The 20,937-nt window shown below is 38.7% G+C and overlaps 1 protein-coding gene across 2 annotated transcripts in view; it reads right to left on the bottom strand.

The window, feature by feature from the left end:
• Positions 1-20,937, bottom strand: part of Zzef1 (zinc finger ZZ-type and EF-hand domain containing 1) — a 115,758-nt gene that overhangs the window by 72,829 nt on the left and 21,992 nt on the right. For both annotated transcript variants that reach the window (XM_071603310.1, XM_027922614.3), the window contains exons 5-13: positions 20,297-20,496; positions 18,717-18,927; positions 15,784-15,900; positions 14,231-14,409; positions 12,311-12,409; positions 7,930-8,021; positions 7,010-7,158; positions 2,454-2,565; positions 1,232-1,444 (exon numbers count right to left, since the gene is read on the bottom strand). In XM_071603310.1, coding sequence (XP_071459411.1) covers positions 1,232-1,444; positions 2,454-2,565; positions 7,010-7,158; positions 7,930-8,021; positions 12,311-12,409; positions 14,231-14,409; positions 15,784-15,900; positions 18,717-18,927; positions 20,297-20,496 — 1,372 coding nt within the window. The remainder of the gene's footprint in view (positions 1-1,231; positions 1,445-2,453; positions 2,566-7,009; positions 7,159-7,929; positions 8,022-12,310; positions 12,410-14,230; positions 14,410-15,783; positions 15,901-18,716; positions 18,928-20,296; positions 20,497-20,937) is intronic.

Genomic DNA, 20,937 nt, shown 5'->3' with positions numbered 1-20,937 from the left:
AAAAGCAAAATTAAAAAAATGCATTTACAGCAATATTGTAATGCCTTTGTTAACTCATTGTTAAGGAGTGAGGTGGCTTCACATGAGTGAAATTCTCATATAACTGACACTCTTAACTACTAAATGTTTGTCAGGAACTATTTCTGGTATAAAGTTTTCTAAAATATGTATGTGTATGTATAATTTATATATATTGTATAAATTTATATATATTGTACATTCACACATATTTATATATATGTATGTACATACATATATATAAATGTATATATACACATAACCCTCTTAACACACACACCATACACACATCTGCAAAAGTCTCCTAACTTCATAACGCAGCACAGTCTTTACCTGATGGTGATTAATGTCCAGGACCTGTCTGACCCTTTCCTGCACATGGACTGAACTTCTGTTGTAAATCCACCTGCTATTCCTAGGTCTCTCCCTCTAATTTGCTCTTTTCTGTTGCAATATGAGCTCTTAGATGACAGAAACCAAACTAGTCATATATGTACACTGAGTCACCAGCCTCTAACTGTCCTGAGGAAAATGAAAGCCAGGAGCAGACACTGTTGTATACACCCATGAGAGGGCTCCACTGGATTCCTGAGATGAGATGTGTACTCCATGGTAATGTTTATAGTAATCTTCCATTGAATAAATTGTCATTGGGTTTTATTAGTGGCTATAAAAGTTGGTATCAAACCCACAAATGATTTTAAATCCTGACATTTTAGTAAATAAATAAAATTCACCTAAACTTCAATAATAATTATCTTAAGACTTAAAAAAGACATAAGCCTCATGAATTTACTTTACCTTCCTCCCCTGGGCAACCATTGCTGGGGACCCTTTATTTTTTAATTTTATTGTTTTGTAGTGCTGGAGGCGGATCCTAGGGTCTTATGCATACTAAGCAGACATTCTATCACTGAGCTACACACCCAGTCCTATGGCTAAAGAACTTTACGCAGTGTTTGCAGGTCTATTTGAAGAGAGATCACAACAATGGCCACATGCCACTTAGTCTTTCACTGGCTAATGCCATAAGTGCCCAATATTCCACTTTCCTTGGCCCTTCAATGTCATTACAGAAGCATGATGTCTGTTATACACATTCATACTGCCATGGTATAAGTAGACCCAGGTTTACTGGTTGGTGTTCATTTCTTTTAACACTGTCATTTGTTTTTCCTAAAGAAATGTGGTGTAACAACTAAGGAAAGCCTACCAGGTCATGGGCGAGTTGCTGGATGAACTGAAGAGTCCTGAGGAGCAGGGTGGCCCCACAGACACTCTCTGTGTCCTTTCTGCAGTGGGCACAGAGGATGTTTTGCTCTGCCTCTGCTCTTGCAGGCCGGAGGTACCCACTGATGCTCAAGCCTTGCACTCCCAAGCGCTCTGCCGACTCCTGACGGGTGCAGAGGAACTTCACCATCAAATACTAGAAGGGGAAAAAGAGATTTCAAGAGGACTCAGAATCCCTAAATACAATAAAAGTGGGGAAAAGAGTTTTGTGGGGAGGTTCCAGATTTTAATAATTTATTAGATACCATCATGCCCACTAGTTCGGATACAAAATCTACGTCCAGTATCTATAACAAACAGAAAAATAGATAGTACAAATGCAGAATTAAGTCAGGTTTTGGTAAAGATCATCCTAAGAGAAATAGCCCTCTTCAAGGCAAAAACAGAATAAGAGAAGTATATTTGCCATTTAGTATGGTCACTTAAAAACAAAAATCAGATATGTGATGAAAACACACATGCCTTCAATGCCCTGAGGAACTGTGTCCAAGTCCCCAACTGATACATGCAACTCATGTGCTGGAAGCCCAGGAAACAGTCTTATCTGCTCAAAGCTAGGCTATTTTCAAAGTCCAACTTTTGTATAATCAACCTGCTTCTTAGAGTTTAAGTTATAATCTACTACTTAACTGCATAAATATCTACTGAGCATCTGATTTGTGTAAGTCCTAAAGATAGTTCTGAATTCTCTTACGTGTAAGATTTATGCTTGAGGTTAAAAAAAAAAATTAAGCAGCCAGATGGTCACTGCTTCTTTTGCAGCCATGGAAAAACATATCTCTGCATTTATACATGGACTTACTGCTCTCACAGTCTGAGATGCCTACTCTACATATCTTAGCCTGGCTAAAGATGAAGGCTAGTCAATTTCTAAAACTTGGCATCATATCACAATTCCTGGGAAGCCTTCCTGGGTGAATTGTAGGCTGGGTAGAATATTCTGCATCTGGGCTGCAAAAGCACTCTGAATTTCCCTTTATCACAGCCCATATCACATCTCTCTCTTTCACTAGACTAGAAACTCCTTGAGGTCAATCCTTCTCTGAGGTTCAGTGTTGGCACAGGGCTGGTAAACAAGCAGTACAATGTATACAAAATAAAAGCAGGGCAGCAGGCAAACATATGAAGGCCACACTTATGCTTACTTTGGCAACTCTGCACTGCTGCAATTTGACATCTGCTTCATCCCACTCTTCTTCCAGCTCAAACCAGCCAATAGGATCATCTTCTCCCAGGTCATCAGATGAGCAACCAATCCTGTGAACACAAGGGTAATCACAAAACATTTTTCTATTTCTAAACTTCTCTAGTGTTTGTCAAGTGAGGCATCACCTGGTGGCATTTAGCTTGTATAGAAAGCCTGTCAGTGACCAATTAGGGACTGGGTGTGGCACCTGGTACTGTTGGAATACAAAAGGTAGTGATGGTAATTGCCTCTCCATCTCTCAGACTTCTTATCTGTAAATTGGGAACTATGTCAGACTCAAATATAATTTGGGAACTAAGAAGAAAGTGTGCTTCTCTAAATAAATAGCTCATCTAAAGAATGAAACATGAAGTGAGGAGCCTTAATTGAGATTCTTAGGAGGAAGATACAAATAAGGGCAGTCCTAGAAAGAACTAAGGAGAGATTTATTTTCTTCCCTAGGTCTGGTTAATATGTGTATGACCAGCCTAGATGAACACTTTCACACCTTGGAGCTCCGACAAAACAAAATAAAACAAAACACCCCAAAACCCCAGCCTTCATAATCCTCAGAATTCTTTCCTGTTCCTTAAGAAATCCTTCCAGGAAAGCATTCCAGTCTTTAAGCCATAGAAACACAACTGTGAGCCATTTCTTTTTGAAAACTACGTACTAGTTATACATGGTGGTATGTGCCTGCAGTTCCAGATACTTAGGAGTCTGAGATGGGAAGATTGCTTGAGCATATAAATTTGAGACCAGCCTGGGTAACACAGTGAGACCCCATCTCAAAAACAAATAAATAAATAAATATTTAAAAATGCATATCTATTAAAAAACTGCATTTAAAAATATTTTTAATTACAGGTGGACCGAACTTTATTTATTTATTTATTTGTTTGTTTTTATGTGGTGTTGAGGATCCAACTCAGGGCCTCACATGTGCAAGGCAAGCGCTCTACCACTGAGTCACAACCCCAGCCCTTAAAAAACTGCATTCTTTAATGATACTCCCTTTTCAGGAATTAAACAATTAAGAAGAAGGTAGCTGTCTTTTCAAATAACATTCCTAAAACATTACACTATTCTGGCTGTGATACAGTTACCAAGCTAGGAACACATGACGGATATGTTCAGAATAGTTCGGGCTGCATGGATACCAGCAACAAACTCTGGGAACTATGACAAGAAGAAGAAAGACAATCCAGAGTAGATTCTGGAATAGAGGGGAAAAAAATGTTCTAGTAACATAAGCGGTTCTTGGCACAAACCTTTTGTGATACAATTAACCCTTAAAGAAACAGGTAGAATTCTCTTAGACCAAAACCGCATCAATGAATTTCATCCACAGCATACATATGAAGATTTTACAATTTACTTTGGGTACTATCAAAGAAATGTCTGTGATATACAGAATATGCAGAGTGTCAGAGAAGAGAGAAGCAACCATAGTCACTAAACCATACTGCATAGTAGGCAAGAAGGGGAAACAAGAATTGAATGCTATTGTGCTTAAGCAAGCATAGCAGCCAAACAGCTGACCCTGGAGCACGGTGCCTTACCAATGCTCAAACAAAGAAAAGAAAATGTTCAAGAAGATAGATGTGGGCACATTAACATTTTAATTTCCACACTGTAAAGAAACTGTTAATATATAGGCCAACTAATCAGGATTTAAGAGTAGTTCAGGCTGGAACCAGGAACTAAAATCATTTAGGGAATAGTGAATAAGCCTGTATTTAGGTTAAAAAAAAAAGGGGGGGGGGGCTGGAGTTGTGGCTCAGCGGTAGTGCACTTGCCTGGCATGTGTGAGGCCCTGAGTTCAATCCTCAGTACCACATAATAAACAAGTAAATAAATAAATAATATCCATTGACAACTAAGAATATATTTAAAAAAGATATGAAAGACCTTGTTTGACAGCAGTTTTATTTAGGAGAAATAACTATTTTAATATGTCCCAAGAGTGGGATATAGAAGCTTCAAATTAGGTGTCATTTTTGGTTATTATTAAAAAACAAAGCATTTTCTAAAAAGGCATGTGTGGAGCCAGATGTGGAGGTGCACACCTGTAATCCCAGTGACTTGGGAGGCTGAGGCAAAAGGATACCAAGTTTGAGGTCAGCCTTAGCAACCTAGTGAGGCCTTAAGCAACTTAGTAAGATCTTGTCTAAAACTTTAAAAGGACTGAGGATACAGCTCTATGGTTAAGCACCCCTGGGTTCAATCCCTGGTACCAAAAAATAAGGTGTGTGGGGGTTGAGATGTGACTCAGTGATACAGTGCTTACTTAGTAAGTAGAATGCCCTGGGTTCAATTCCCAGTACTCCCCCCGCCCCCAGCAACAACAACAACAACAAAAATATGTGTGCATAGCAAAGGGAGATTTCAGGAATGAGACACAATTGTTCCAATTCACTTAGAAGGCTGAAATTAAGACCACCTAATAGAAATTACAAAAGTGAACTTCAGACAATGGGTATAGTTCAGTAGTAGAGCACTAGGTGAGGTCCTGGATTGGATCCCCTAGTAATGAAGAAAAAAAGAAAAAGAAAGCTTCATATTCTAATCAATGAAGTTCCTTGATTTCCATCACTGAATACTCTGTGGAGGCAGAATGATCATTTTTCAGGGAGGCAACAAAGGAATTTCAGTGAAGAGAAGGATTTATTCTAGATCTTTGCTACTCAAAGTGTGGTCTATGGATGGCTAGCATCAAGGTCACATGGGAGCTTGTTAGAAAAGAGTCTCAAGCTCTATCCAAAACTAATGAATCAGAACCTGCATTATCACAACATCTCTCAGTGGCTTGAATGCATATTAAAGTGTAAGCAGCACTGCACTTGATAATTAAAGACTTGTATTAACTCCATTCTATTTCCTGTTAAATACAAGTACACAAATGGAAACTACAGTTCTGCTCTATGAGTTCTAACTTACTCACAGCAATAAGGGAGGCAACATTGCCCAAGGGTTGCCAATGACTTCTGTGACTACATCAATAGATCTGCTTTTAGTATTTATCTTATTAATTGCTGGGTAACAGTGGACACCTCAGTCCTGCTTTCCTGCTACTTCTCTGCAGGAATTTTTCTATGTTGCCCCTTATATTCTGGTGCCACTTGTCTTGCTTATTATGATGTCCTACCTTCTCTTCTTTTCCAAGTCCACACACCCTGGAATTCCAAAGTGATCTCTTCTAGTCCCACATTTTAAACTATCGTTTCAATGACTTCCTTTTGTATCCCTTCAGCCTAAGTTTCTCTTCTGTGCTCTTAATTTGTTTGTTCAACTGGCTGCTGGACATTTCAAAGGTTTCCTAGAATGTCAAATTCTGCAGGGCCAACACTGAGCTCATCATCTTATATTAACCTGTTTCTCCCTGGGCTACTTTCTATCCCAGATAAAGATGCTAACAAGATCCCCAGCTACCCAAGCCCCAGTGCCCCTGCCCCCAGACCTAATGCCACTTAAGTCATCTTCTCTCTCTTGCTCCTCCATTGGTCTGTTCCCAGGAACTGCTATTTTGAAATTCTAGGAGTCTCTTTATCAGTTCACCTCACTCCATTGCTACAGGTGCTGTGGCTGCCACTCTGGTCAAGGTCACCCCAGCTCTGACTTCCTGGGCAACAGTGCCAATCTCCTTCTATCCCACCTGCCTTTGTGATTGCTTTCCTCCATCCATGCTGCACATAACACAAGCCAAAGTAGTTCTTCTAAAACATACTATCTAATTTTTCTTCTTTGAAACTCCTCCATTACATGCTTCACTCTCCTCCCTGCTCTACTCCCCATCACCCTCTTCATAAGGGTAAATTTCCCAGTGTCCAGGTACTTTCCCCTAATTCAGGAATGTATTATTCTCCAGACATTCTGAAGATGTGTGACCCTGCTCATAAAAAGAACAGAGTAGGAAGCAGCAAACAAATTAACACACATTTCTACATATGCAGTCAATGTTATCCACTGTGGTGGGTTAGTGGTACTTTTTCTTTTTTTTCCCCCCTCTACTGGTTATAAAAAAACACTTGACAGCTTTATTAATAATGCTTCAAATTATATGTAATCCAAATTTAAATGAACAGGAAAACTGATAAACAAATTGTGGTATATTCACATAATGGAATATAACCTAACAATAAAAAAGATGAATGATGACATAGATGAAAATTAAAATCACATTGAGTAAAAGAAGGCAGACATGAAAGGATATACACTCAATGATTCCATTTATAAAACAGTCTAGAATAGGCAAAATAAATCTACAGTGATAGGAATCACAATGATGATTGCCTTAGATGTGGAGGGTACTTGATTGGGAAGTGACAGTGAACTTTTGGGGGATGATTGAAATGTGCTATGTCTTAACTGGATAGTGAATAAATGTATGTATAAAATTGTCAAAACCCATGAAATAGTAGTGGTACTTTTCTATAAAAACAAGAAAGCATATTTCACCAATTAGAGAATAAGTACATTTTTATCAAGTATACAGATTTTTGATCCGCTCCTTACCTGCTTTTTACAAATTGCCTGAGCTCCTGAAGCTTCCATTTGTCATATTTTTCAAACCGCTTAAAGTGTTCCTCTGCATGAAATTTATCAGAAGGTGAGTTATAGGCAAAAACCAGGCCACACTGGGCACCAATGCCGCCACGTCGAACCTGAAAACAGAGATCAGAATGGAGAACATCAAAGTGGTAAAAGTTCTACAGCTAGCTGGGTGCAGCGACACACACATGTAATCTCTTCAACCCAGGAAACTGAGGTAGGAGGACCTCAAGTTCAAGGCCAATCTCAGCAATTTAGCTCTAAGTTAACAATAAAAAATAAATAAAATAAAATGTTTATAGAAATTGTGATTTTTAATTTGAAGAGAGAAAATATCACACAACTGACCATCTTTCTGAGTCATACCTAAAACCTTGACTGATGTTTGATCAAGTCAAGCAGGTTTAGAGGCTGAGAAAGGGATTAGTTTCTAGAACACTGTGAGGAAAGACTGTAAAAGACACTGAAATGGACAAAAAGAAGCTCAGTGGTAGAATGCTCCTGGGTTCAATACACAGTACAAAAAAAAAAAAAAAAAAAATTCTATGGCCGTTTCGTTTCCAATTAATATGGTTAAATTCAAACCTCTAACACAAAATCAAACCAATGAAATGATACTCAGACTTATTAAGCCATAGAAAAGTGAGAAAGCGGCATCTCAAAAAGTGTTCTTTTTCAATCCTTAAAGTCATACCATTCACAGATTTCACTAATCTATCCATCTTTGTGTCCTTACTCTCTGCTATAGGCCTGACAAAGGTCAATAATCACTATATACCCAATGAAACAGTAACAATATGGCCTTCTAAAATGTAATCCTATTACTTAAAAAAAAAAAAAAAATAAGTAGTAACATTGCTTAAAGAAGTTAGTAGGACAATTACCATGATTCTGATTTGTGTAACTTGGAAGGCAGACTCAGTTCCTGCAGAAAAAATAGTACTTGCTCTGGTTTTTCCAGTCTCTGTAAGAAAACCTGAAAGAAAAAAAAAATGTACAGTTAGGATGACTGCGCATTTTTATAACCTTAAGAACTAAGATCACAAAAACAAGGAGGTAACTAGTCTATCTGGTACCATCATAAAAATGAGTAAGGTTTCACCTTTGGACAGATGCAACTTCCCTGACAAAGCCCTAAGTAAGCAGAGCACCAGCCAGGTACTACTCTTCCTCAGAGCACAACTCTTCAACCTTACATGTAGGCAGCTCTACTCTGAAGTAACAATTAAAAAAAAAGGTTTATAGAGACAGTGAGTTTAATTCAGAGGCAAAAGACTGCACACTCAATCATCTTCCTAAATCATACCTAAAACCATAACTGATGTTTGACTGGGCTGATCAATGCAAGTAGGTTTAGAGGTTGAGAGAGGGATTAATTTCAGAAGACTGTGGGGGAAAGATTGTAAAAGACACTGAAATGGACAAAAGAATCACTGGGTGTCCTGTCTAACACGTTCTTTGGTTAAATCCATCTTTTATTGTCTCTAAGCTATTCTATAATTCTTTGGGTTGTAGGATATTGATGGCAATGCAAATGATTCCTGTTGGAAATAAAAATTGTGTTCTGTGGAAATGAAACTGATTATTCCTTATGGAACTAAGCAATTTTGAATCTAACTGTAAATTAATTTCAGTATTCTTACTGGTCTGTGTGTATTTTATGAATTCTCCATTAATAAAAAATATGTCATGTTTGTTTCCATTTGCACAGCAGTCATGATTTACCTTTGTCGCTAATTATCCTTTAACAACTCACAAAAAGGTCTTCTGCTAGACTCACAGTTGCCTTTCCCTTTCAAACATCTTTATACATAAGGCAAGCATATGGTCACATCAGCATTAAATGACCATTCTTCCTGGAACCCTGACTTGTTCTCAACCATTTTCCCTGTCAAGATGAAAAGACTGAAACCAATTTCATGCTTCTTATTTCATTATACTCAATTCAGTAAAATAAAAATTTATGAGCCTGAATCTCCATAGAACAATGTGCAAAATTTGTCACCAAATTTAATGAAAATGAAATCTGAAGGAACCTGTACTAATTCATAGACAGATGCTATGATTTAGTTCTACCAAACAGTAGTTCTGTAGACAATTTTAAGAAGGCATAGTGGCAGAAATTTTTTGCATAAACTCTCCTAACAGCAATACCAAAAATTATCCTAATTATTGAATTAAAATCTTTCCCAGAGGTCTGGATGACTCTATTTGAAAGTATTTATTGCAAAAGAAAATAAATAGATAATTTTTAAAAAGGAGTCTACTGTGAAGACTAAAATACTACCTAGAAGTTAAGTGCTTAATCAGCCATTTAAGTTAGTCTCAAAGTTGTAGAAGCAATAATAATTTAAAGCAACAGAATTGGAAAGACAATATTTTTTATATAACACTGTCACCAGGTACACATTTAAACTTTGGTTTGGGTTGTTTTTTGTTTTTTTGTTTTTGTCTTTTTGGCGATGCTGGGGATTGAATTCTTGACCTCATGCATATTAGGCAAGTGCTCTATCACTGAACTACACTCCAGCTCACATTTAAGTTATTTTTAAAGTGGGAGACACACCTTAAAAAATGAAACCTTGTGTTTCCTTTTCTGGGTAAAAAACCAGCTTGGAAGTTTAGTTGTGATATTTTATATCTATGATCATTTGACACCCTACCCCTACTTGTCAAATTTACTCTCTCAAATGACAGGGAAAAAAATTAATCAACCATGGATTTAAAGGACTTAAGCTGGGCAGAGTGCATGCCTATAATCTCAGCAACTCGGGAGGCAGAAGTAGGAGGATCGTAAGTTCAGTCAGTCTCAGCAACTTAGCAAGGCTCTAAACAACTTAGCAAGACCCTGTCTCAAAATAAAGAACATAAAAAGGGCTGGGGTGTGGTCAGTGGTTGAGAGCCCCTGTGTTCAATCCCCAGTACCAAATAAATAAATAAATAAAGGATTAATATCTTCCACTTCAGTTCCTACTAGCCAGTTTTCCTTTCATTTCTAAATAAACCTTTATGTTTACATTTTAAAGTTTTTATTTATTTTTTGAGGTAGGGGCCTCACTAAGTTGCTGAGGCTGCCCTGGAACTTTGGATTCTTCTGCCTCAGGCTCCCAAGAAGCTTGGTTAAATCCTGGTGTAACTGGTGTATGTCATCATATTAGGCTCCAGTTTTTCTTTAAAATACCAGACCAAGTGGCAGTGGCTTTCAGGAGTGTTAACTTTCTGGAATGTTGGCATTCGTTCTCTGGCCTTCTTGGGTACTACAGTGGCACTTGTCCACAAATGGCACATCCCTGAAGTGGTAGAACCTGAGGTAGACCAGTGAACAGAACTTTCATCCTGTAAGGGGGAAAAAAAATCTGTTCTTCCAAACCCAGCAGTTCTGCTTGTAAGGACTTTGCTCTTGTCTCTAGAATCCTTTTCTTATAGCAAAGCAAGAGACCCACAGGTAACCTGAGTTACAACATAGGGAGTTGTAATGAGAAGCCCAGGAGGAACTGAGGGCTTCTCCCTCACCCATCCACACAGAATCACAACAAAAGTAACAAAGCTATCAGCTACAGCAAGATTTTAAAATTCACTCATCCAAGGGGGTGGAAGATAGGAAGGAGAGATAGGTCCATGTCAGACACAGAGAAAAATAACAAAGTATTAAAATCAGACACCACCAAGAGCTAGCGAATGCAACTTGCAGGTGTAGGAAAAACTAGTGTAGGTTTTTCCAACTTAAAAGTGTTAAAAATCTACACTCTGGGCTGGGAATGGTAGCATGTGCCTGTAATCAATCCTAGCTGCTTAGTAGGCAGGAGGATCCCAAGTTGGAGGCCAGCCTAGGTAACTTAGTGAGACCATATCTCAAAATATAAAAGGAAAAATACATAAATAAATGAATATAAGAGGGCTGGGAGTGTAGCTCAGTGGTAAAGTACCCCTGGGATCAATCCCCAGTAAACAACAACATCAAATCCTCATTCTGGTGTCAGATAATTTGGTTCCACATGCTCCAGAGGCAAAAATTCCAATTTTTCAGAATGAAGGAAAATGCAAAGGGTCTTTGGCAAAGAAGTCTTACATTTCCTGTGTAAGGTAGGAGAAAAGTGCAAAGAGCTGTCTCTACCTCCTCCCAACCTCATTGGCTTTAGATGGCAGGTGACTCAACAGACTTAGAAAGTGGCCGGACATGGATGCAATGAAGGAAATTTTCCTGCAGAGGTTGAACTGCTAAGGGAAAACTAGGGAAACCATCTTGTGCAAGTATAATGCTTAAGAGGAGGTACTGAGAAGAGGAGGTATAATAGGGAAGGCATGTTTTCCCAGGGGTCTGTACTTCATTGGTGCTAAGAATGAACACAGGAAACAGGAAAGAGAAGAGGCAACACTGAGAATGTATGAATGAAGACAGCAGTGCCGTGAGGAAAGCCAAAGGGAAACCAATTCAAGGCAACAAGCCATGCCTTCCTATGTTCTATACCCTCCTTTTAAAAATCAGCGAGATTCAAAAAGGTACCGTAAGTAGAAAAGTGACACATATATGGCACTGAGCTGGTGGCCACCAAGATGGATGAGGAACAGACTCACAAACACCCCCTGGATATGCAAAAGAACCACCAGCAAAATGAAATGCCCATTAGGAATCATTAAGTTGATACTAGGGATGAGTGACGCTTCCTCCTAGGTAATCAAATGCCAAATCAGCTGCATTGGGGGAAATACCCCTTTTAGCTGTGTTTTCAGCAGTGTGGTGCTACTGATCTACTGAATTTCTTAACACTTTGTTATAATACAACAGAAGGACAATCCAAACTAAAAAACAGAGAAAAGCAATAACTTTCTGTTGTAAGAGGAGAATTTGCTTTTCAAAACTTGAGTTTTGGGCTGGGGATGTGGCTCAAGTGGTAGCACGCTTGCCTGGCATGCGTGCAGCCCGGGTTCGATCCTCAGCACCACATACAAACAAAGATGTTCTGTCCACTGAAAACTAAAAAATAAATATTAAAAATTCTCTCTCTCTCTCTCTCTCTAAAAAAAAAAAAAAAAAAAAAGCTATTTAAAAAAAAAAGTTGAGTTTTGAAGAGCTCTCAGACTTTCAAATACTTGTAAATTCTTATAGGTTATTAATATCGATATAGATTACTAACACAAATAGTTCAGCAACTATTGCCAACAGGCTGAGGTAAAGACTGCATGCCTGAAAATGTCAAAGACCAGAGTATGACTTCACACAGCTGCCTTCTGAGCACACTAGCAATTGTCCCACCCACTGCTCACCATCCCTTGTCCACGGTTCCACAAGGAGGTTTTCAGGTCCTGACTTGTCTTCTTTTCCTTTGACATCACAAGCCTGAAGAGTCAACTGGAGAGGTTTACCTGCCAAACAAAAGAGAAGGCAAGCCTTAAGTTAGCTCTATGAAAACTAGTGGGCATTGTGGGTGGAAATGCAGGCCTATAGTTACCCACACCATTAATAAGTTATTTATTTTTGCACCAGGGATTGAACCCAGGGGCACTTAACCTCTAAGCCACATCCCCAACTCTTTTTAAAATATTTTTAGTTACAGTTGGACACATTACTTTTATTTTATTTTTATGTGTGTTGAAGATGAAACCCAGTGCCCCACACATGCTAGGCAAGCACTCTATCGCTGAGCCACAACCCCAGCCCCCCAACCCTTTTTTATATTTTATTTAGAGACCAGGCCTCGCTAAGTTGCCGAGGCTGGCTTTGAACTCTCCTCCTGCCTCAGCCTCTGGAACCGCTGGAATTATAGGCATGCACCACCACATTCAGCAAAGTTACTGATTGTAAAGCATGATATTAGGCAAAAGTGGACATTATTCCTCTGTGCTTTCCTAAAAGAAAAAAGTAGAGCTATGTCCCTGAGTGATTCTGAAGAGAGGTCTCTAAAAATAATCACTGTTTCAGAAACAAAGCATATTATAACATAGACTAATACTACAGATTCAACATACTTTGTAGGAGGTGGAGTCCTAAAATATCATTTTGAAGCTAATAATCAGTTTTACTGGTATTGTATTTTAAATATATAAACAATGTTTTAGGTTTTATTTCTTCAAAACATCTCTAGGAGATGTCTCAAAAATAAATAAACAAATAAAAAGGATTAGGAATGTAATTCAGTGGTGAAGTGCCCCTCTATTCATTCCCCAGTACACCCCCCAAAATATCCAGGTCAATTTTAATAAAAATCAATTTTTGTTACGGTGATCTGACTTCTTTTAGTAATATAATAAATACTTGTTAACCTCTAACACAACCCATAACTGGCTAATTATCTGCTGTTCCCCTCTCAGAACAACTAATCTGAATCATCAGCTTTCCTGAAGAACACTTCAGCTTCTAGAAACTACCTCTACCTCCTACCTAGCCATGCCTGAATCAGGACCCTACCTCTCCAAATGTAGAAGGAAATTGGATTTAAAAGACATCAATTGTATGACTTTAGAAGTTAAACATAAAATTAAATCATGAAATCATATTAAAACAGAGGTACAAATATCACAGCAATGCCTCTATTACTAAAGAGGATGGGATCTAATATCCAAAGTTTGTGAACAAAAACTTATTACTAGAGGTCAGGATGGCAAGCAAGTTGTTCCTCACATGACAGGTGCAGTCATTGGGGAACAGCTGTATGGGGTCCTATGTTAGGATGGACTGCAAATGGGCCCAGGAAGGGAAAGTTGTGGCAACTATGTACAAATATAATTCTAAGAAGCTGTGTGGGGATAAGAAGGATGCACTCTAAGCTAAGGATCCCTTTGCACCAGGTCTTGACTAGCTTCCTCCCTCCAGATGAGAAGTACTCTAACTTTTCAAATCTCTTAACCTATCCAATAAGATATTCCTGTACTTCACTAAAGATGGCTGTGTTCAAATGCCACCAGACATAGGGACTATTCTAATAAATCTTGGGAGTATAGCCCAGGATACACTTAAATGTCCTCTTCTGCCGACCCTACCATAAATAAAACAACATTCCCCCTCTCCCTACCAGCTATAGTAGAAGTCTTGTACTGGAAGGATATGCACAAGGAATCATGGTTCAACTACAAAAGACAGTCCACAAACTACCCCCAAAAGACAGGAAGATGCCAGGAGGGCCCAGATTGAGAATGCTTTTAGGATTTGTCCACTGCTGGCATTTCTATCATGCCTAGGTCATTTACCGTATTTGAGGAGCAGGTTCTGTCTGACTGATGCCATGGATGAGATGAGGGACGAGGCATCATACCCTGTGTCCAGGTGGTCAGTGATGGTACACAGAGAGCTCATCACTTTGGCAACACTTCCTCTTGCTAGTGCAAAAGCCAGAAGAGTCAGTTCCACCTCTGGGGTAGAACAGCAGCTATAAAGAACAGAAACAACAACAACAAAAACAAAAAAGACCTCTTCACTTCCAAAGAATATAAAGAAACCCAGATAGCTCAAAACCATGTAATTGATCAATGAGTGAAATTAATCTGCCATATGCTTTCTTTCTTATCTCTCACTGTTTTTTTTTTTTTTGTTTTTTTAGTACTTAGGGATTGAACCCAGGGCCATTTAATCATTGAGCCACATTGCTGACTCTTTTTTAAAACATTTTATTTTGAGACAGGGTCTGGCTAAGTTGCTTAAGACCTCACTAAGTTGCTGAAGCAGGCTTTGAACTCGAGTTCCTCCTGCCTCAGCCTCCTGAGTCACTGAGATGACAGGAATGTGCTACCATGACTGGCTGCCATATGCTTTCTATATATTCATCAGAAATACTTTATTAATATCCTTAAGATAACTTAGGGAAAAACTAAATCAACCCAGGGGAACCAGGGAATTAAATTCCCATTTCTGAAATCATACTCTATAAATACTAAATGATAATCATAAACCAAAAATAAATGAGCTGCTGCAATAAGCCTTTACTATTCAGAAACCTGTGGTAATGAGTTGGCTTGGCTAAAGAGTATGTTTCTTGAGAAGCATGAAATAATTATATTTACTCCCTTCACATTTCACTGCCTTTTTAAATACATCACACTGAAACATTTAAAACTATTTAGATATCAGGGTCTAGTTTGTCTTCTAATACAGTAATGTCCCCAGAGCTCACTGAGGCAGAGCTGAGTGTCCCTACACTAAGTGTTCCCTCAGTCAAACAACCAAGAAGCCCCTTCCCGTTCTATGTAGAATCAGGCCTAAGCCCTGTGCAAAGGTAAGCAGGCTCTGAGTGAGGGCAGTGGCCTGGGGATAACAGTGAACTGAGAGGTTTCACATTTTGAACTTTGAGACATCTCTTCCAGATGAATCTAAGGACTTTTCCTCCTGCCTGAATAATTCTAGAGGACAGGTGATACCAATAGGACTAAGGATGAACTATTATTTCACTTTCTCTTCAGCCACAAGATAGAGATCATTTTCAGTAGTAATTTTTAAAAGATTTCCTTTTTAAATTTTGAAAGACTTAGTCGAGTGTGGTGCACACACCTGTAAAGACAGCCTTAGCAACTTAAGGAGGTTGTAAGCAACTTAGCGAGGCTATAAGCAACTTAGCGAGACCCTGTCTCAAAATAAAAGATAAACAATAAAAAGGGCTGGGGATGTGGCTCAATGGTTAAGTACCCTTGAGTTAAATCACTGGTACCAAAAAAAAATTTTTTAATAAAATAAAAAATTTGAAAGACTTAACATGCATACATGCCCTCCACCCCCCACAAAGAGTTTACCTCATCAACCTTGATTTTACCTAGTTATTCTTATGAGGAAGCTGTCCACTTCTTCCAGGACATTGGGAGACAGGAAAGTGGAGAAATCTGTAGATCCTGGTGAGAGGGAAAGTGGAGGCATGTGCTGTAGTGCCTTCCTAGAAAAGTAATAAGCCAAACATGCATTAGACAAAAACATTGTTGTTCTGATTCATCCCTTATAAAACAGTCAGTATGCCTACAGAGAACTTAAGACACAATATAAACCAGCCTTATCCCTAGGAGTCATAGTAGATTAGATTTAGCTAAGTAGTGTAATAGGGTTTCTTTCTTTTTCAAAGTATCATTTCCCTCTGGAAAAGTTTATGGGGTACTCTAGAAGCCAGCATTTATTTTAAGTAGTGTAAGCGAAAGACAAACTACAGAAAATTCAGGGGTTCTTAGGGAATCTGACCTCAGAGGCAAGTGCAGAGTGTAGTTCAATAGGAAGCCTGTTTTATACATAGGCTCTTAAGATCTATGGCATCTAAAAAGGTGTCATGAATTTTATTGTGTTCTAAACAGATCAACACCATCACGTTCTCTATTCCTGTGTGTGTGTCTTGGCCTTTCCACCTTCATGTCTCTTTTAATGTTTCTCTTTCCTCATCACCTCTGAATGTTTAGCTTTATCTTTCTGAATCCCCCAAGGACTTGTCTTCTCTGGACTATTAGCCAACTTTTCTTTTTTTTTAATTTGGGATTGAACCCAGGGGCACTCTACCACTGAGCTACATTCCCAACCCTTTTTATTTTTTATTTTGAAATGGGGCCTCACTAAGTTGCTGAGGCTAGCCTTGATCTTGTGATCCTACTGCTTTAGCCTTCTAAGTCTCTGGGATTAAAGATGTGCATCAACACATCCAGCTCATCTAACAAACATATATAACAAATGATTAATGAGTCCTACCACATGTTAGAAGCTATGCTAGGCGAATATACCATGAAAAGCTTGAAGGTATACCACAAGTGGATCAAAAAACCCTCAAAATTCTAGAATTGTCATTTTATGACAATAATAATAATGAGTCCCTGAAACATTTTTATTTTTGCATTTCAAGATACAGCAAAGCTAACACTATGTCAGTTTCCCCTCTGCTCTGATTTCCTTCTTGTCCACCTGATAAGCTGTGTTTGGGCTGTATGGCAGCTACACTCAGGTACAGCTCATCAATGAGATCTAAGGCATACAAGTAGCATGTGATCATTTGCTGAGTTTATTTCCACTGATAAAAGTAAACACTTATGTTCCAAATATACTTTTTCTTATTTATTTTTCCTCATTGATCTTTTTCACAATATATTTTCAATTTTAGGAAAGTTTTAGATAACTGATTTTTAAAAGTGAAGGGGTGCATAAAAATGTCATTGACGATGCACTAGTAAAACTGAGCAGGATAATTCCATTCTTCAATAACCTGGCACATCTTCAAAATAATAATAATGTAGAAAGCTCTTTCTTTCCCCCTTCCTAAAAATCTAGTCTATTTGGTAGAGCTGAACAAGCTGTACAAGTGTGCCAGAGGTAGGGAGAGCCATGGTGGCCTACAGTCGGGTATCTGCACAAAGGAACAGACCAATTGGAATGCAGGTACCAATGATGGCAAGAAGGGTGGCCTAATACAGGGAAGAGGGGACACACAGACTCTACAGAGGACAAGAAAGGCATCTGTGCAAAAGGTGGCCATAGCAGCAGCCCTGCTAAAGGTGTTAAGCAGGAGTAAGAAGAGAAGTGTGTCTATGCAAGGACAGGGGCAACAGGACACTGGCTATCTAGAAAGAGGTTGAAGAAGTAAGTACACATATGAAGGATGATGGCAGCCAGGTTTGTCACTATCAGAGAAGGCAGTTACAAATCCTGAAAGGGAGACAACTAGAATGAATTCTGTAGTACTGGGTTAGAACTGAAAGTATCAGTGTAAACTCAGTTTTTATTTTCATAGAAAAATAATACAGATATAAATATTTATACAATATTCCTATACAAATGTATTCTGCCTAGCTATGTCCACTGAAAGGATATGGAAGAAGTAACACCTTGACAGTAATGAATTTGTCCAAAAGCATCATTATCCACTAAAAAGGACCCTGATTCCTTAGAAAAATGTTTGATTCTAGGACTAAGGGAGGAAACACTCAAACCTGCAATGCCTTGTGCTAAAAGCAGCAGCAGGGTATAATGGTGTTCACCTGAGTCCCAGTTATTTGGGAGGCTGAGGTAGGAGTATCACTAGACCCCAAGAGTTTAAAACCAGCGTAGGCTACAGAGTAACACCCCATCTTCCCCACAACACACACACACTGACATGCATACATGCACGAGAGAGAGAGAGAGAGAGAGAGAGAGAGAGAGAGAGAGAGACAGAGACACACACCAGTAAGGAAGTATTCTTAAAATGAGGATATTAGCTAGATTGAAGGGGTTGCCACTGGCCAAATGTGGGACAATCTAAGCACCAAACCTGTGGCTAATTATAACCCAGTTAATAAGATTCCATGAGTCTTTTGTGTATGTGTGTGTGCAAATGTTCCCCAGTAGCTAAGAAACAGGCACAGCACAAGTGACCTCCTAAGACTGAGGTACTCAGTGAGCTGATAAAGACACTGGAGTAACTGTGTAAGGAGAAACAGGAAAGTAGAATGGATGCTTCTTCAAAGTCTGTGAAGTCAGGGCTGGTGATGTAATTCAGCAGTAGAGTGCTTGCCCAGCATGCACAATGAGGCCTGGGTTCAATCCCCAGGACAGCAACAAAATAAAACAGTCTATGAAGAAAGAAGCAATGTGGAGCTGAAAGGTACAAATAGAAGACAATAGGTAACCAGGGATGAGCTATTGACTGAGCCCTGATGATGGATGGCTGTTCAGTGACATTCCATAGAAGGGTGGAGAAGAATGAGTGCACCTTGATGGGGTGGAAAACAGAGATCGACTTACTGAGTATTGTGCAGCACTGTCTGGACAAAGGCGGGATTTGTCTCCATAGAAGCCGTTACCAGAGATGTCAGCAGAGACCAATACCATATTGCCGAAGCATCTGAGACTGAGACCCCAGACTTCTTAACTCTCTGAAAGCCAACAGCCCTCAGACCATGAATCCTAGTGTCACATCCATCGCTAAGACAACGCTTTATGTTAATCTGGACATCTGTCAAGCACAAACAACATATTCAGTATTGGATTGACTTGTTTAGTTCAGTAAATGCTAGGCTCTCAACTAAAAGCAAAATGGTAATTGATGTTTTGAAAAGAAAATTCTGAAGACATACTTTGATGACAGAAATAAATGTGCACAATGGAACTAGTACATAATAAACCTATCACAAAACATTGATGAATCCAAGAAATTTAAAGAGTAATTTGTAAAATTAAGGGTGGCTTATCATAGAACTTCTTAGGAACTTATGAGTTCTGAAAAGTTATAATGCTTCACAAAGAGCATTATAAATCCTGACTGAACACTTGGTGAGAACTTTCTAGAACTCTTCCTAGAGTTTGAAATCTGGATTGAGTTATAAAGCAGCTGGCTCATAAGTAGTTGTGCAATCCAGTCCAAACAGAAGACACAGACATGATTCACTTTCAGGAGATGTCACAATTTCTTATTTGAGTTTGGGGGTAGGTGAGAAGTTAAAAAGGACACAAATTAGAGAAAAGAGCACCAAAGGGGGTAAGGCAGAAAGCTTCTACTCCACAAGCTTTACTACTTCTTTGCCTACAGGCAAAACACAAAGACACTACCTCCCTAGGCCTCAGTTCCTCTGAGCCAAGTAAGAACACTTCTTTTGACCCAGGAAAGCATTAGAAGAAATGAGACAAAACATGAAGTATTCCGGCTCCCTGAATGAAATAAGCCTGGAAAGAAATCACACAATTGTGATTATTTCCAAAAAGCTATGTGTGAAGCAAGGTGTAACAGTATAAAGTTAGACACATAAATGTACAAGAATAAGAGTGGGTTAAAATTGACTTATTTTTACAACATTAAATAAAGGTGTTCATGAATACATGATACAACAACACATCAAAAAATACCAAAGAACTTGAGTAGATTACTATCATTTTTGTAAAAAGCTATGTATAGATAAATGTGTATGTGAATATAATGCTTTTTTTTAAAAAAAAGTGTGTGCATGTGTGTGTATGTGTGTGTGTGTGTTTATACATGTGCACATAAATACACAAATACATGAGAAGTTATGGAAGGATTCTCACCAAGGTAGTCATACTGACAATCCCTAGGTAGTAGGATTTGAGTACTTTTGTTTTTCCATATTTTTCTAATTTTCCAATAAAACAAAAGAATAAAATATTTTAAACTAAGAAAAGGTTTTATTGTTTTTCAATAGTTTTAAAAACACGTATGAGGTGAAATAATGATCACTTATGTGTGTGTCATGAGAAGCAAATCAAATCTCAAAAGAAAACTAGCAGCTTTTCTACTTCAAAGGTTCTACTGCTAAAAAATAAAACTTCCCTTCATCTCCTCCCCATTCCCTTAGTTTTGTTTGACTCACAGAGCTGACTGATATTGGCATTTTCCAGCAGTGTCACATAGCCAGTGACATTGCTGGGGATGTGCACATCTCGAACTTCCTGAAGATCGCCGGCACTCCTCCCCACAGCTACTGTCACCTGCTGTGGCATATAACTCTGGTCAGTGGCAGCAACTGCAATGGACAGGTGCCTAAGCACAACATCTGGCTTCATTTTTAAGCTGGAAAACAGAAAGCAGAAATCACAGTGTTTATATGAATGCACCTTGATGGGGTGGAAATCAGAGATCGACTTACTGACTATTGTGCAGCAGTGTCTGGACAAAGGCGGGATTTGTCTCCATAGAAGCCATTACCAGAGATGTCAGCAGAGACCAATACCATATTGCCGAAGCATCCTAGACTTAACTCTCTGAAAGCAACAGCCCTCAGACCATGAATCCTAGTGTCACATTCATCGTTAAGACAACGCTTTATGTTAATATGGGTCAAAACCAAGACCCATTTCAAAGGTCTGATATTTGATATAACCAAACACTGATTTTTCCTAATAGCAACTAACTTAAATACTGGTTATGAGTTTCAAGGTCCATATGACATTCCCAAATCTCGAAAAAGCCTTTCAGGTCAAGATTAATCTTATATTTCCTTTTCAGTATTAG

The sequence above is a fragment of the Marmota flaviventris genome, chromosome 17, assembly GCF_047511675.1.
Source record: "Marmota flaviventris isolate mMarFla1 chromosome 17, mMarFla1.hap1, whole genome shotgun sequence".
NCBI lineage: Eukaryota > Metazoa > Chordata > Mammalia > Rodentia > Sciuridae > Marmota > Marmota flaviventris.
Note: the sequence above shows the minus strand (reverse complement) of the source record. Positions and strands in the feature narration are given on the sequence as shown.